The sequence below is a fragment of the Phascolarctos cinereus genome, unplaced genomic scaffold (genome assembly GCF_003287225.1).
Source record: "Phascolarctos cinereus isolate Bilbo 61053 unplaced genomic scaffold, phaCin_HiC Scaffold_4;HRSCAF=312, whole genome shotgun sequence".
Lineage (NCBI taxonomy): Eukaryota > Metazoa > Chordata > Mammalia > Diprotodontia > Phascolarctidae > Phascolarctos > Phascolarctos cinereus.
Genome location: NW_027555847.1, coordinates 109,346,635 through 109,364,158, shown reverse-complemented (window position 1 = coordinate 109,364,158; position 17,524 = coordinate 109,346,635). Strand labels below are relative to the sequence as shown.

General features: G+C 37.7%; 1 protein-coding gene across 1 annotated transcript in view; it reads right to left on the bottom strand.

The window, feature by feature from the left end:
* ZDHHC21 (zDHHC palmitoyltransferase 21) overlaps positions 1–12,320 on the bottom strand; it is a 59,955-nt gene extending 47,635 nt beyond the window's left edge. Inside the window, exons 1-5 of the mRNA XM_020969756.2 lie at positions 12,220–12,320; positions 8,614–8,746; positions 6,538–6,613; positions 4,503–4,696; positions 1,522–1,620 (exon numbers count right to left, since the gene is read on the bottom strand). Coding sequence (XP_020825415.1) covers positions 1,522–1,620; positions 4,503–4,656 — 253 coding nt within the window. The 5' untranslated portion in view covers positions 4,657–4,696; positions 6,538–6,613; positions 8,614–8,746; positions 12,220–12,320. The remainder of the gene's footprint in view (positions 1–1,521; positions 1,621–4,502; positions 4,697–6,537; positions 6,614–8,613; positions 8,747–12,219) is intronic.
* Between the last annotated feature and the right edge of the window lie 5,204 nt (positions 12,321–17,524).

The window sequence follows — 17,524 nt, the reverse complement described above, 5'->3', positions numbered from 1 at the left end:
CTCAAGAATGTAAAATCCTTGAGAGCAAGGACTCTTCCATTTTTGTTTTTGTATTCCCAGTGCCCAATAATGTACTTGGTACATAAGAGCTGCTTAATACTTGTTCATTGATTAATTGATTAAAAAAACCTAATAACCTAGGTAAGAAGCAGAAGCAATTGAAAAAGGTAGCCCACTGTTTAATAACCCCAAAAACATAAATTACTGGGGGAAGAATTCTCTTTGACAAAAGCCACTGGGAAAACTGGAAATCAGTTTGTTAGAAATTAGTTAGACCAACATCTTACACCACAGACCACAATAAATCCAAAATGGAAACATAACCCTAATACAAAAGGTCATACCATAAAACAAATTAGAAGAGAATGAGATTAGGTTTCTTTAATAACTACAGCTGAGGGATGAATTCTTAAAGAAACAAGTGACAGAGGAAATCATAAAAGACAGATAATTCTGACTACAAAATTTTAAAGTTTTTGCACACAAAAAAGCAATGAAGATAGAATTAAAAAGAAATTGTGAAGTGGGGGAAAATATTTTCAGCAAATATTACTGATATACATGATATACAGAGAGCTGACAAAAAGTGTAACACCAAGAGTCATTCTAGTAGACAAGTGATCAAAGTAAATCAGTAGTGTTATAAAGGACTGCAACTATAAATGACCACATGACAAGAGACTCCATATCACTACTAGTAAGAGAAATATAAACTAAAACAATTTAGAAGATTCATCTCATATCACACAAACTGGCAAAGATGGCAACAGGCAATGATGTAAGATGGGAAGACAGACACACTTGTGGAGTTATAAAGTTATCTAAACCATTCTGAATGTAAATTTCAAAGTACATACAAAACGTCATCAAACTACTCATATCCTTTGTCTCATCAATTCCACAACCAGGAAAAGATTACAAGGAGGGAAAGACAGAAACAAAGGTCTGATATACACCAAAATATTCTTGTGGTAGCAAAGAACCAGAAATAAAGTTGATGTCCATCTACTGGAGGAGAGCTGAAAAAATTATGGCATATATAAATATGGAGCAAAAAATTATAAATGAGTAATTTAGAGAAAAAAAGTAAGATATTGTGCACTGATGCAGTTAGATAAATCAAACCAAGGATAGTATCAACACTGACAACAAAGTAAATGAAAAGATGACAAAAAGGTAAGTGGAATGACTGAGTAACTAGAAAACCAATGATGGTTATAGATAAATAATGAAATGTACCTTCCCCCATGGCTAAAAAGATAAGAGGACTACCAGGTAAAAATATTATATAGTACTGTATACAGTCTCAGACATTGTCATTGTCTCAGATCAAAGTTTTTGCTTAACTGCTTTTCTTTGTCAGAAGAAGATTTAAGCCTGGGGGAGGAGAGAGGGAGGGTTGAAATGGCTATGCCATAAAGGCATAAAAGGTGTCAATACAACATGTTAAATATAACTAAGGATATCATAAAAAACTTATGAGCTAGGAATTAAGTACAATATTTCTGAAGAATAGAATACCTCCATGTGGAATCTTTGGATTTTCAGGGAGTCTTCCTGGATCAGTTATTGAGGCTCTCACTAAGGCCACCAAACAAAACATGGCAATACCATAGAAGACTGAAAAAAAGAGAGACAACCACTTACCCTTAAAGACACTTCTTTATCATTAACTACATTTACATCGTAAAATATGTACTTTAATATATGTTATAAAAATAAACATAATAATTGCTTCCAAGAAGACAAATCAATAAAATAAGTTTTATTTGGTGACTAATTCACACTAACAGTATGTATTACAGGGTTAATTTAAGTTCTCCACTTTTAAATAGATTTCTTATCATCTCACACCTAACTATAATCATATAACCTAATATGAATATTCCTATCTGTAGGATCTTCCCTTAGTCCAATCCAGTATATATGACTCGATTACTTCAAGTCCTTGTTCAAAATTTTTCAATGGTTTCCCATAATCTAGTGTGCAACACCCAAACTCTTCACCCTGATTTTAGAGGTCCTCTGCAATCTGACATCAATATAACCTATCTGCTCCATACAAACTGACCTACTTACTATGACTTTACTCACACACTTCCACCAGCTTGGAATACTTTCTCCCTTCCAATTTGCCTATAAATTCCCCACCTATCCTACAAGAACTGTCTTCCAGTACTGCCTTCTCCATGAACCCTTTTCTGATCATCCAATCCCAGGTTAAGTTCTCCATCCTCAGCTCTTCCTTGCCTACTACTTACCTACATACTACTAATCAAATCCACAGGTGAGATGCAGTTTATTGAGATTTATAATCTTATTAACAAGTGTTTGGGGGGGGAGAAACAAGAATTTGAATACTAATACTCCTAGTACAAATACATTATAACACAAACTTAAAACAAATATATACTATGGCTATAGACAAAAGTCTATCTTGCTCATCTGACACAGAGCCCCAGCACCTTGTCATCACATATAAATTTTATGAGGTGAGTGAACTGAGCAAGTATCTTCATTTCCCTGAGTTTCCTGCCCTGTAAATGAAGGGAGCTGTACTAAATGATCTCTACAAGCCCCTCAAATGACAATATTCTACATGATTCTACATGAAAGTAGAGAAGTTCAGAATCTATAGATTCTCCAAATAAGACATATCTAGGAGGCTATAATTGATAATGAAATGCAAAACTACAGTTTCAGAAAATCTATTATCACATAAGAACAAAATAAAGTTTCACAAAACTAAAGAATCAAATATCTCAACACAAAGCATTATTAAAACAGTGGCAATTGACAAACAGGTGTATGAGAAAATCTTTCCAACAATACCAGTGCCAAGTAAATTATTTTAGCTGATAAAAAATTTTAAAGCTTAGAAATATTTTCATCATCTTTTTCTCTGATGACAGAAGTGTGCTGTAGATATAGGTCAGAACTAGTATTACTCCATTTTTCATGGGGTACATTGATCTTTCTGTTGTCAATTATTCTTTGTAGCCTCTGAAAATCTATTCTTTATCCACGCAGAATTAAAATTCAAAATCAGGCAAGTTTGTATACACTTCCCATATCCACAAATAATAATATAAGTAGGTGAATCAGTAAGCCAGTCACATAGGACTAAAGAGTTTCTTTTGAAACTGCAAGACAGTAGAGCACAACATGATGCAATAAAGCAAAAAAAGAAAGAAAGCTCATTGATTTTGAGCTGGAAGTGACTTTAGAGGCCAAATGAGTCCAGCTCCCTCATTTTTTACATAATGAAACTGAGGCCCCAAGAGCTTAAGTAACTTCCCCAGGGTGACGTTGCTAGTAACTGTCGAGGGCAGGACTCAAACTCAGGTCTTCCTAACTCCAAGTCTAGTGATCTATTTACTCTGTCATCAACCTACCTCCAAAACAAAAAAAGGGTTAAAGGAAAATAAGAAAATGGCAATCTCAGAATTCAAATATATAGAAAAACAAAGAACACAAACCACAAAGCTCCAGTGAACAGTAGTAGACTGTAGGATGATTTACTGATTGGAAGAATTTGTAGGAATTATCTGTCTATCTAGGCTTCACTCACATGGCATTGCTTCTCCAAGAGATAGATGCCATTGCAAAAAACCTCATAAACAAATATACTCCTAATTTCACCTGAGTTAAGTTCAGCCTATGAAATTTTATATCTATTTTATACATTAGCAAAGTGGTATCAAAGGGAAAAGACTTATCCTGAATCTCTGCTTCAACATTTACTCAATCTGGGTACTATATAAATGTGTTATTTATCACTATTACTATGTATACAATTATAAAATAATAAAAACAGCACTTCTTTTAAAATAGTCCATAATTCAAAGAAAGAATTCTGTTTACTCCTTTGCCATGAACAAAACTTCTACAGTGGACTCCCAAACTTGCACAAGCTATTCTAAAGTTCAATCTTGCCTCAGTGTTATTACAGTGATCAAATGTTAGAACTGACAGGGACCTTAGAGATCTAATTCAATCCTAGGGAAGCCTACATGGGGAATGGTAGATCATTCAGTTCTTTTCCTAGTTACCTTTCCCTGTTCCATTCCTAAAACTCTTCCCTCATGCTGACAACTTAATTTAAAGCAAGATTAAAACAAAAATTTACTAAGATATTTTCATAGGATCATAGATTGAAAGATGGTAGGGAACTAAGGAGTCCCTAAGTCTACTACCCCTTGTTTTATAAATGGGGAAAATGAGGCCTGCACAGATTAAATGACTTGCCCAGAATCACTCAGCCAGTAAGTGGCTGAAGTGGCATTTAAAGTCAGTTTTTCCTGACTTTGAGTCCAGGCCACTATCTACTATATCATGCTACAAATCTTAGGAGCCCATTTGTTCTGAACGTTTTCTCAATGCTCTTTACTAAACTAGTCTGGTACTATCAGTAGGGCAATCACAAAGGCATTATTACCCGAACACATTTACATGGAAAAAAAGGTTGTTATATTAAAAAAAAAAAAGACACATAGACTTACATATTATTAATATGCCTGGGATATGTCCTTCTTCATAGTGAGGAAAGAGGACAATTTTGGGAATTATGACAATATTGTATAACCAGACAAAGACAATCAAACCCATGCAGCACCAACCATGTGGGTCAACAACAAAGTGAATCCGTAGACCCATTGTATAATTTATGACTACTAGTCAACAAGGGAAGGTGATCCTAAAGGAGAAAAAAGAAAACATTATATGTGAAAAAGTAGAATAGTATTTCTGCTCCACTGGAAATAATTCATCAAGAGCTTTCCATATTTATTATTTAATATTTCCTTTGAAAATGAAATTCAAATAGAGTCAGTATATCCAAACTTTGCCACTAAGTAGGAGGAAGGAGACATGAAACCACTTTTTAGGAGTTGGGGTGAGTAGGAACAAGGGTCATGATTTCACTGGCACAGGGAATGAAGAATCTCCCACTATCAATGCAGATCAGCAACTGCTCTGCATTTATAGTGCTAGTCTGAGGCATGGAAAGAAACTATTTGCCCAAAGTCACTCAGTCAATACAACCCACATCTCCCTAACTCTGAGGTCAATTCTCTACCTTTTACACCAGGCTGATTCATATGATAAGTATAAAATTATTTACCTTAAATTTTTAATCATTAAAATATTTTAAGAGAGGTGACTAAAACTTTACCTTTCAAATTAAGAGAAACTATAACCAGATACATTTCAATTCATGGAAGTAAAAACCACAAATAATCTATTAGTGAAAAGTAACTCTCTCAAAATGCCAAAGAAAATGAATTAGGTTTAAAAAAATCAATACTAGAATGTTCCTATTAAATATTTCTGGATAATTTTTTCATTTAGCTTTATTACTATGCCACCAAGTACCATTTGGTTGACCTGGCAATTAGATGCTCCTACTAGAAGCATGGTACCAAATTAAGCATTTAAAAACACTGCATAGATATAATTTGTAAGATTAAATTCTTGGCAGTAAATTAATAAGCTCAAGAGTTTTACTGGGAATACAATATTAATGAGGAGGGGGTTGTGTGGAATTCTATAATTTCTGCTACATTTCTTGCTGACACACTCGAATATATTATAAAATAAAAAGCTGTATAATATGTGACTGCAGGCCTGTGTCAATGAATTTTAAAGCTAGCAACTATTCTAGATGAAGGGTTACAGTAAATGTTTTTCTTATAAAAATGATCTCCCCTATAAACATATAAATAATGATGAAGCCAAAAAATACAAACGATTAGAATGAAAGTCTTCTCAACTGATCAAATTTCAAAAACTCTTAGTAGAATACTGGAGACAAAGAGGAGCATCACGTTTATATTCGTTCTAAAAATAACAACAGTACCCAGTCCTTCAAAAAACAAGCAAGAATTTCACTATCCTTGTATCAGAAAGGCTAAAATATATGCTGATCTGATTAAAATCAGAGCAGCTCTGGAGGATGAAACATGCTACAAACTGTTCTGCATCATCATTAAATCTAGAGAAGCTATAGATAACATCAATCCCAAAGAGCTGTAAGAACAATTTTTAAGCATATTAACTTTTTAATATTCTTAATCATTTTATGTTAAAAATCAGGCTGCAGAAAGTTTTCAGCAGTTTCAATTACCTTCATGTGCTTTTTTTTTTTTGATGTTTGACTTCTCTCTACATTTAAACAACTAAGAGTATTCCTAACAACTACACAGGACATTAATTTAATCTCCTATTCTTAAATTCACTATCATCAGAAACATGAATACATTCAAATCAGCAAAATATAATAAAGAACAGCCTTCTCAGTGGAATTAATCCATTCTGATTCTCTTCTCTTTATTGAAATGGATGAACTGAATTTCCACAGAAAAGCAAATGTTTTTCATCACTAAGGTGAGAAGCCCCACAAAATAGTGAATAGCATACCTATATCGGTTTTTATTTGCCTCACATAGCATGGAAATAAGAAAGGTCTTAATAGTTATTTTTGACCAAAACCTGGTAAGAAAAAAAAGGGAGGAAAAAAATGGCACATAGAAAAATTACCTGGTTAGCTGAAGGTAGCCCAGCATAATCCTTCCAATTTGGGTGTATGAGAAGAAACAGTCGTCCTCCACCAGCTCTAAATTAGATTAAGGAACAAACATATAACAGGTAAATTTGGAAGGTCTCTCCACTCAGCTAACATCTATTAGGTGTGGCCAGTGCCTAAACAGAAACTATCATACATTCTAGGCAGCAACTAGAACTTCATACAATGCTGTAAGCTCATCTTAAGCAAGTGAAGCAGAAGTAGCATTCATAAAATACTTTCATTAGCTCTTATGATTCCAACATACTAATTTGTAAATTAAATGGTGAGCTCATAACTCAAACTTTTACTTAACTAGTAGACACCCAACTGGCATTTCAACATTTCTTAAGATTGCTATCAGGTCGCTTTACATTAATAGGATGACTCACTTCATAAACATGTAAATTACTACAACACAAAAAATTACAGTTCAACTCTTCTAAATTAGAGTAAATATTTATAAATTATTTGACCTCTTCTTAATGACTAGATCTTTTCCTTCTGATTTTTCAGAGAACCACATTTCACAACAACAGATTCTCCTCAGGTCAAAAAAAGAGATTTATTTAGAAGAAAATATAATTATGAGAAAACAGTAAGTACAATTCCAACATTTTTAACATAAAATCAAATGCTAAACAATGGGAAATGGAAAAAAGGTAAAGATATTGATCAATGATGATCATCTTTCCTGAAAAAATTTAATGACTGCAAAGCAATCACTATAACGAGGAGGCCAAAAGAACTCACAAATTAATTAAGCCTGCAAATACTTGCCATGCAGAGAGACATGGCACCTGAGGGCAACTATTCCGGAATATAAATTCAAAACACTTTGGAGGACAGCAGAAGATTATAAGAAATACCACTTCATAAAACAATGGAAAGCAACATAGGTAAAAGTGAGTGTTGAGAAGTGTGGTAAGAGACCCCCAAAACTCACATCATTTCACGTGAATTCTTAGGTAAAACTAGCACAAGGTCAACAAATAATCATCAAAAATAGAACAGAAAGGTCAAACATTTCTATAAGCATTTGTTTTTATCATCCATGACAGTTTGGACCATAACACCTCATTTCTAATGTGTTAAATGAGAAAGTCAAAATGCTAACTTAAGATAAAAAGAGAACAAGCAGATGAATGGAAAGACATAAACTGATACAATGAAAAGTAAGCAGGGAACTGGGGAAACAATACAGGGTATCCCAAAATTCTTTGTGCAGTTTTAAGCTTTAATAATCCTAGAAGTATAAATGCTGCAAATTTCTCAAAATAATACTGCAAATGTTAATTATTTAAAATATTGATATTTCTTATTAAAATTCAACAATTGGCAAAGATACTGTAGTGGTTTGCCATTTCCTTCTTCAGCTCATTTAAAGATGAGGAAGCAGAGACAAACAGGTTTAAATGACTTGCCCAGGGCAACACAGCTAGTGTCTGAGGTTATATTTAAACTCACAAAGATGAATCTTCCTGATTCCAAGCCCAGTGTTTTATTTACTGTGCCACCTAGCTGCATCCTAGTCTTAAGAACATTCATAGGAAGAGGTTTTGATATATATACTACAAATGTGACATGAGAAAAAGTCTAAAGGAGACAAATCATGTCATTTAGATAGCCAAACAAGAGGAAGTCCTTTACCTGTCTAAGAAAGTGTCATCCAGAAACTGTCTCACACACAATGCGATAATAACAGGGAAACTGGTCTTGTTAAAATTTAAATTTAAAATGTGCTATTCAAAATTTCAAAAAAACTAAATTAATTAAAATAATTAAGTTTTCAAATGATGTTTTTGTAAGTTTGTAACATTTATATTTCTTAAGTTATTAAAGCTCACAACTGCACTAAGACTTTTACAATACCCTATATTGTTTTCCCAGTTTCCTGCTTATTTCCATTGTTATCAGTTTACATGTCCTCCCATTCATTTGTTTTTTTCAGTCTTTAACTTAACAAACACCAATCAAAGATGACTCTGATCAAAAAAGAGTACAAAAATAATCAACTGAAAAATATAAATATCTGACTTGCAAAAACTTACCAATAGCAAATTTGCTGAGGTGGAAATTACTTGTAATGTCTGTAGCACTAATTAGGAATTTTTTCTTTCTTCATTCTTTAATACTACATCTGACCAAATGGATCCATATCCAATAACAGTTCTCCATGAAAGCCTATTAATGTTTTAATAAAAAAAAATCATGCCTCACAAGAATGAATGAAGTAGTAGTTAAAAGTTCTATGAAAATACCAGGTGTAGAGATTTTAACCTCAAGACTAAGAAGAACAGATGACTCAATTCTGTAGTTTTACCAAAAAAGTCTCCTTATCTCCCCTGAAATTCTTGATTGCCAATGTTTAGGGAATTATATTCTAACGAGCTTTCCTCCATCTTCTGCCCAATTATACAACTGTAATAAATATATACAGGACCACGTCCTCCTTCAGTTATCTCCCTTCTCCTATTCCTTACCCTGAAACTCTCCTTTTCACAGTCACACTTATAGGGGAAAAAAAAAAAGAAAAAACTACATTCATTGTCTTCGTTACCACACTTCTCACTCTCATCTCTCCTCTTTGAAATCTGGCTTCTGAAACCCCTTAAGTTAAACTACTCTATCACAGGTAACTAATCTTTCAAATACTAAGACTTTCCTCAATCTTCTTCCTTCTTGATCTCTCAGCAGCTTTCCACACTGTATGACCACCCACTCTCCTTTCTGAATACTATATTCTCCCACTTGAGTTTTCATGACATTACTTTCCCTATTTCTATGGCCAATTCTTCTGAGGCTCCTTTGCAGGATCACCATCTATTTCTTGTGCCCCATAAGTGTCCCCAAAACTTTTGTCTTGGGCTCTCTTCTCTCCTGACGCTTTTTTAGCAAGCTTATCAGCTCCCACAGAATTCATTATCATTCCTATACAGATTAATCCCACATCTATATATCTAGCCCTAATCTCTCCAACTCCAGTCGCACATTACTGAGTGACTGCTAGACAACTAAACATCAAATTCACAAGGGGCAAAGTGAAAGTCACTGTCTTCCCTGACCCTCCTTCTTTTAAAGGCATTACTACCAAGCCAGGGGCTAGGATGGTGACCTGGGAATAATACTGGACTCCTCCCTCTCCCTCTTCTCCCACATCTAAATAATCTCCACATCATCTCAACTCTACTACCACAACACCTCTCGATTTTACTTCTTTTTGCTTACAGCCACTGCCCTAGTTGAAGCCTTCAGCTTCCTCTGGACTATTAGAAAAACCTCCCAATTGGGAGGCAGCCATAGTAGAGTGGCTAAAAAGTTGGCCTTGAAGTCATATCTAGGTAATTTAAGCCCTGCCTCTAACAGAAGTTGGCTGTGTGACCCTAAGCATGTCACTTAATCTCTCAGTGCTTTAGGCAAGTAAGACTGTAAATTGCAGAGAAGGAGCCAACATGTATTGGTAGAGGAAATTTTCTCTTGCAGGAGTTCTCAAAAAACAATGAAATCACAGGAGTGGTTCCCTGCAATTGGTCTCCCTGCTTCTAATATCTGCCTTTTCCAATCCATCCTCCACATAACTGCCAAAATAATCTTCCCAAGGCATAGACAAGACACACCTTGACTCAAAAATCTTTAGTGAGGCTCCACTGCCTCTAGAATAAATATGAACTCCTCAGTCCAGCATTCACAATATAGCCCCAAACCCTTTCACAAACTCTTCACTCTAGCCAGACTAGCCTACTTGTGATGCACTACAGTTGGCATTCTATCTCTCCCCTCCATGCCCATGCATAAGCTATTCCCCATGCCTCAAGCAAGTTCCTTCTTATGTCTGCCTTTATGAATCCTTGTTGCCTTCTCACTTCTGGTACCACCACCTCCATGAAGCCTTCCCTTGATCTTACAAGTTACTACTAGTCTATCCCTCTCCAAATCATTTTGTTCTTATTTGCTTTGCCATACATTGTATCCCCCAGTACAACCAAAGTTCTTCTCAGGAAGTGGCTTTCTGTTGTTGTTCTTGTTTTTTTACTTTACTTCTGCCTCATAGCATTTCTAGCTTTCTTTAAAGTGAGTTCAGGTGCTACTTCAAACACAAGGCCATTCTGGATCCCCTCACATAAAAATACTCTTTTACTTTTGAAATTATAGCATCATAGGATCATAGATTGAGATCAGGAAGGGCCTTAGAGATTATCAAGTCTAAACTGCTATTTAATGGATGAGGAAATTTGTATATATTTTCTATTTACTTATCTGTGTATAAGCTATATACTCACAGTAGAATGCAAGCTCTGAGGGCAAGAAAGTTTTGTCTTTGTATTCCTAGGCTTTCATTTTTGTTGAGTTTAATTGAGTTAGCTCAATTATAAGCTATATCTTTTCTTTTTTTTTCTTCTAATTTGATACTGATTTTGATCTTTGCCTTACCAAGTCAATAATTAGACTGTTCACATGAAACTGATCTGGAAAAATGACTTCGACATCAATAATCAGATTATTTCCTACCTGTTAAAATAAAGTTGATTTCATTGTTTTGTTGGCATCTACCACATCCACAATTCTCTTCTCCAAGAAAGTCATGTCATAGAGGCATAAGGGTGCCCTATTGTCTGAAAGCCTTTGATGCTCTCATTTCTAATACATGAATCATAATTTTCACTGTCTTATCCTAAGACAACCTTTGCATTGACATAATTTGCTCATCCTCTTCAATACATGTTGACAAGCTCCAATTATTTTGCATTAAAAGCTCAGCTCCAAGTGTCACCTGCTTTAGAGGCCTTTCCTGACCCCCCCCCCAACATCCCCAAGTCTCCACAAACCAACCCCCAAATCACTGTGGATTCATTTCAAATATATCTTACATTTACTTCTCTGTGAACATTCTGTGTATATATATGTGGGCATGTGCACACACACATGTGCACACATGTGTGCCCCCAGTAGAATGTAAGTTCCTTGAGGGCAGGGGCTCTCTACTGTCATATTTATAATATCAGTGCCTAGGACAGCATTTGACACATAGCAGTGTCTTGATAATGGCTTTTTAATGGACTAGTTGATCTATGCTGGTCTTTCTGCAAATTCATATCAGGAACACTGTAACCTAAGATGATCGAATGTCCCCTAACATGATATTTTTTGTTGCCTAAAGACTCAAAATGAAAACAACTCTGCCAATCCCTTTGCTTATCTGACCAAGGAGAACCTGTTGTCCATTTACCTATAACTTTTTTATCTAGTTGCATTTATAGTAAGACTGTCAAGGTTGATATGATTCAATTTCTCCTGTAACATGTCTACTCACTGACTGCTAGAAAAGGTTATAAACAGTCCAAAAAGTATATTTATTAGCACCCTGAACATAATTTTTTTAAAAGGTAATTTCCCTCACTTTCAGAGTCAGCCGACCAATGCATTACTAAAAGATACTTTGGTTCACTGTCTGTTATACCCAATCAGAAACTACAATTGTCTATTACAAAGATTTGTGTTTGAGGGAAGAAAGTTTGCATCGACCCACCTCCTATATGAACTCTAAAAGAAAGCTCCAATAACACACTACCAAAGCTGAATCAGTTTCTTCTTTGTCTTCATTTCGATCCACAACACTTTGAATATTGGGTCATTGCAATGAGTTTTGTGAACCTTACCTGAGGCAGGTTGGTATAGTGGATCAAGTTCAGAACTAAGGTCAGTACGATATGTGTTTGAACCCCTCTCAGGCACTCACTAGCTGTGTGACTCTGCCGAAGTCACTTAACTTCTTCAGCTTCAGAATCTTCATCTGTGAACAAAGGGATAAGAGAATTCATAATACCGTCTGACAGGAACGTTGTAAGATACAAATGAGATAATGCAAAAAGCTTTGTAAAACCTAAAGCTAAATCTGAAGGTCTGTTATCATGACTATCATTACCTGGAAGAGTTTAGGCCACAGTTTAAAGAAATCAATCTGAAGATAAACAATAATAATGAAAATAGTTCACATTTAAATAACAGTCTATAGTTTACAAAACTCATGAATATTTTGTAAAACAGGTAATGAAAGCATCATTACCCCCATTTTATAGATGAAGAAGGTGAGGTTCAGAGAAGGTAAGTGACTTGTCCAAAGTCATATGGCTAGTAAGAAGTAAAAGTAAGTATTATTACTCACAGCATTGGAACAATGTTGTAGTTCTGCATGCAACCTTCCAACTCTGAGATTCTGTCATTTCACAGTAGTAGTGTACTAAGACGTACATCTTTATTAGGGCATTAGGAATGTGAGGAGGATGAAAAATTTTGCAGACAAACAATTTTTCAGCGTATTAGCAAAGTCAATTTAAAACCACATCTTCAAAATGTTTCAACTACTTTTTGGTAAATTAAACAAATCTCAGCCACCAGGCACCATGGGCACAGTTTTACTCTGATTTGTCACTGGAAGGGAGAGTGACACAAAAGAAAAGTAACGGATTTGGAGTTAGAGGCCTGGGTGTGAATCCTGGTTTTGTCACTTATTAGCTGTATGACAAAATGAACATAATACCTGCAATCCCTACTTCATAGCTCTGTTGTGAGCATAAAATGAGCTGATCAATCACAAACACATATTAATCACCTATTAGCTGTCACCTACAGTGATCAGACACAGCTGGAGAAGCAGAATCAAAAAGGAAAGTTCCTGCCACCAAGAATCTTAATATTTTACAGAGGATGTCAACATGTTACATATCAGTACATACAATATGATGCCATGTAAAGTGCTTTTCAACTTTTAAAGGTTTATATGTCAGTAATTATTATGTGCTATTTTTCAAATATGCCCTAGTTCTTATTTCCTATAAAAGCTTCAAAATTCTATCCATTTAAATAGGCTAAACGTCAAAAGATTACACAAAAGATGATAGAATTGTAAAATTATAATCTAAAAATTATGATTTTAAAACAGAAACCTAATAATGATTCTTTAAATTGATATTTTACATAAATCCATGTCCAATGCTATAACGCTATATAATGCATCCAGGGTTCAAAACTATTCATGAGCATAGCCTGAGTCAGGGTAACCTACTGGTTCAAATCTACCCAGAGATAAAATATGGGTTCTGTTCCTAATTATACCATTTATCAGACAGGGCCGCAGGCATCTCCTGTTACCTCGGGAGAAAGCAAGGAACAGCCAGTAGGATGGTACAACAGCATTAGAATGGAGGCCTGCTCTCTAGCTTTTGCCCTGGATGTACTTCATGTGTGCAATTTTCTCTCCTCACCTCTGCCTCCTGATTTCCCTGTCCCTTCAAGTATCAGATCAAATACCACCTTCTTCAAGAGGCTTTTCCCCATCTTCTCCATCTCCTACCCTCTCCACTGCAAATATTTTCCCCCTTGAAGATTATCTATCCCCTGTCTACTGGGCATAACTTCCATGTACCTAGTTATTTAGATTTTCTCTCTTCCATTAGAATGTAAGTTCTTTGAGGGCAGGGGCTGTTTTGTCTTTTCTTGTATTCCCAGGGTTTTTCCACAGTGCTTGGCACCTAACTCGAACTAAGCAAGCATTTAATAGATGCTTGCTGATTGACCGGCCCTAAGTTTCTTTTTCTCCCTGTCTACAAAACAGCCTGGTGCAGTGAAAAGAGCCCGGGCTCTGGACTCCAAAGGACCTAGATTCAGATTTTACCTCAGACACCTATTACCTGTGGGACTTTAGGTCAATCACTTCACATTCTGATACCCCAGTTTCTTCCCTTTCAATTCCATCTATGCGCCTGATGAGAAATAACAATTCTGAACTTTTAAGAAATATGCTGTATGTTTCACATACTGAGTCTAAAGTCCTGAACACTTATTCAAAATCATTTTCATCATTATAACTTGCAAACTATTATCTGTTAGAACCATTTCCTTTGCCCAAGAAATACAGCTAAAACTCAAGAATACCAGCCCCACAAAAAGAAAACGTGTGTGTGTGTGTGTGTGTGTGTGTGTGTGTGTATCATAGCACAAATGAAAACTAACAAGTAACTGAGACTTCAGAACAAGAAACTCTAGCTATGATTTATATTAAAGAGTAAGATTAAGTCCAGGCTAACTAAAGAGCTATAGAGGGCATGAAGGCAGATGTGGTGCAGTGGCAAGAGCCCAAGGACTATGAATTGTTCAGCTTTACTACTTATCACCTGTACTACTTTAGACAACTCACTTAACCTTTCTGAAACCCGTGGAGAAAACAGCACATACCTCAAAAGGCTGTAACTGCTTAATTTTCTGGTCTAAGTTAAACCACAGAATCAAAAATGTAAGAGCTCCTAAGATCATCTCCCACTTTTCAGTTTACAAATGAAGAAACCAAAGCCCCAAGGCCTAAGTGACTTGTCCAAGGTCACACTTCCACTCAGTGGCTAAATTCAAACTAAACCTAGGCCTCCTAACACCTAGTCTGCTCCATCATATCTTATCTTCATTAGTTTTAAGAAATCTTCTTTCCAAATGATATCTGTTAAAAACATTTTTGAGAAGTTTTATGGCACTAACAATAATAATAGCTCATAGTTTTATACTGCTGTGTACTTTACAAAACACTGTTCTCATGACCCAGTGAGTATAGTTATATTATATATATAACATATATATTATAATACGTATTCTATTATAATTATATTCACTTTACAGATGAGGAAATTGAGGCTCAGTGGTTGTCACAGTGTTAATAAGTGACTGCTGTCTCCAAGTCCAGTGCTCAATTCATTTTATCAAGCCTAGACCACAGTGTCCTGAGAGTGACTGAGATAGAGCAAGCAGGCAACACTTAACCTTTGAAATTTTAATTAAAACTACAGAAAATATCTACAAAGAAATGGAAAAAGGAAGCCCTCGGAAAATTTTACACTTTTCTTCAACAAAGGGTCCAGGGACACAAGATGGAGGGAAAAGGAGCAGTCTGAAGATAAAGGTTTAAAAAGGTAGAACATGGGCAGAGAAAAATTAAGAGACGAAGACCAAAAGGGGGGAAAAAAAGGAAAGAGAAGGAATAGAGAGTGAAGAGGGAAATGCGAAAGGAATCTAGCTAGAGGGCTCTGCATTTTGGCAGGTGGGGGAACAGACAACCAGGTTTGAGGCTACAGGAGAACAAAAAGGTATAGGAATCTGAGAGGGTGGAACAGAAAGAAGAGAATGAGGCAAAAAGAAGTAAAGGATTAAAAAGAATAAGAAGGAAAAGAGAGAGGAAGAAGAGGAAGAGAAGATAATTTTAGAGGTCAAGAATAGAAGAAATCAGAAGAGAGACGGAATCAGGTCAAAAGGAAGTACATTAAAAGGAAGACTACTGGGGATATGAATACTGCTAAGATAAGAGAAGGAAAAGGAATAGAAGGAAAAGGAATAAAAGGAAAAGGAGGAATAGAAGGATAAAAGAATAGGAACTGGTGAATGAAGATAAATAAAAAGGGAAACAGAAGGATTAGGAAAGAAATGAAGAGGAGAAAGGAAAAGGAAGAGGAAGATGGAAAAGGTGACAGAAGAAGAATGAGAATCGGAGACAGAGGTAAGAAAAGGAGGCAAAGGAGGAAGAGGATACAGGCAGGAGGTAAAGGAGGAATAGAGGACAGATTCAGTCAGCCAGTAAATAAATGTTAAGTGCCTACTATGGGCCAAACACTGGAGGAAGCAAAGAATGAATAAGATTGGGGGGAGGGGGAAGAGGAGAGAAGCAGAGTGGGCACAGGAGGCCGAGAGGACAGCAACGGCCTAGGGAAAGGGGGGGCGGAGACAACAGAGGAGCAGAGGAGGCAAAGATGGGACCCAGGAAAATGGGGAGCAGTGAGAACAGAGGGGCCCAGGAGGCAAAGAGGGCAGAAAGAGCAGAAGAGGAAGCAGAAGCAGAGAGAACAGAGGGGACACAGCAGGTGCAGAAGACGGTAGGGGCCCAGTGGGAATGGACTGGGGGGGGTCGGAGAAGAGAGGGGGGCAGAGAGGCGGGGGGGGAGGATAGAGGGGGAGGCGCGCAAGAGGAAGAATAGGGGGTGGAGAGAACGAGGAGCCCAGCAGGAGGATTAGGGGACAGAGAGGACTGGGGGCCCAGGAGATTGGGGGCAAAGAGGACTGGGGGCCCAGGAGATTGGGGCGAAGGGGAAGAGGAGAGAAGCAGAGAGGGCATAGGAGGCCGAAAAGACAGCAACGGCCTAGGGGGCAGAGAAAACAGAAGGGCAGAGGAGGCAAAGATGAGACCCCAGAAAATGGGGAGCAGTGAGAACAGTGTGGCCCAGGAGGCAAAAAGAGCAGAAGTGGAAGCAGGAGCAGAGAGAACAGAGGGGACACAGCAGGTAGAGAAAACAGTAGGGGCCAAGGGAGAATGGGCAGCAGAGGACGCGGGGGGCGGAGAAGAAAGGGGGGCAGAGAGGACGGGAGCCTAGGAGGATTGGGGGGCAGAGAGGATGGGGGCCCAGGAGGAAGATGGCGAGGCGCAGGGGCAGCCCCCCGCCCGCTCGCACTCACCGGGGGCGCCGGGGGCCGCGCTCCCCTCGGCCTGGCCCTCGGCTCGGCCGCCTCTTCCGTAGCTATCGCGGCCACTAACTGCTCTCCGCAGTCGCCTCCTCCTAGTGCAGCCGCCGCCGCCCTGGCCGCGTCCACACCCCTCTTCCGCTTCCGCGAGGCCTTGCCCCGAGCCGGCAGGTGACCGGGCCGCCGCGGCCGCTAGGCGAGGGCTGCAGAACGGCCGAGCCTCAGCCGCCGCCGCCGCCGCCGCCGCCGTAACCGCTGGAGCTCCGAGCCGGGAGCGGGGACGGCGTCCGCCAAGGGCCAAGAGTCCTGCGATGCGAGGAAACGCGATTAAAGCAGGAAAGGCGCCCCCAGTCCCATCGAGCCCGCACCCCACCTCTCCCCACCACCACCCCCCCCGGCCGTGCCACCAACTTCACATTCAACAGTCAATACCCACCCTGTTTACATTCCCGAAAAGTAACTTTTGCTTTG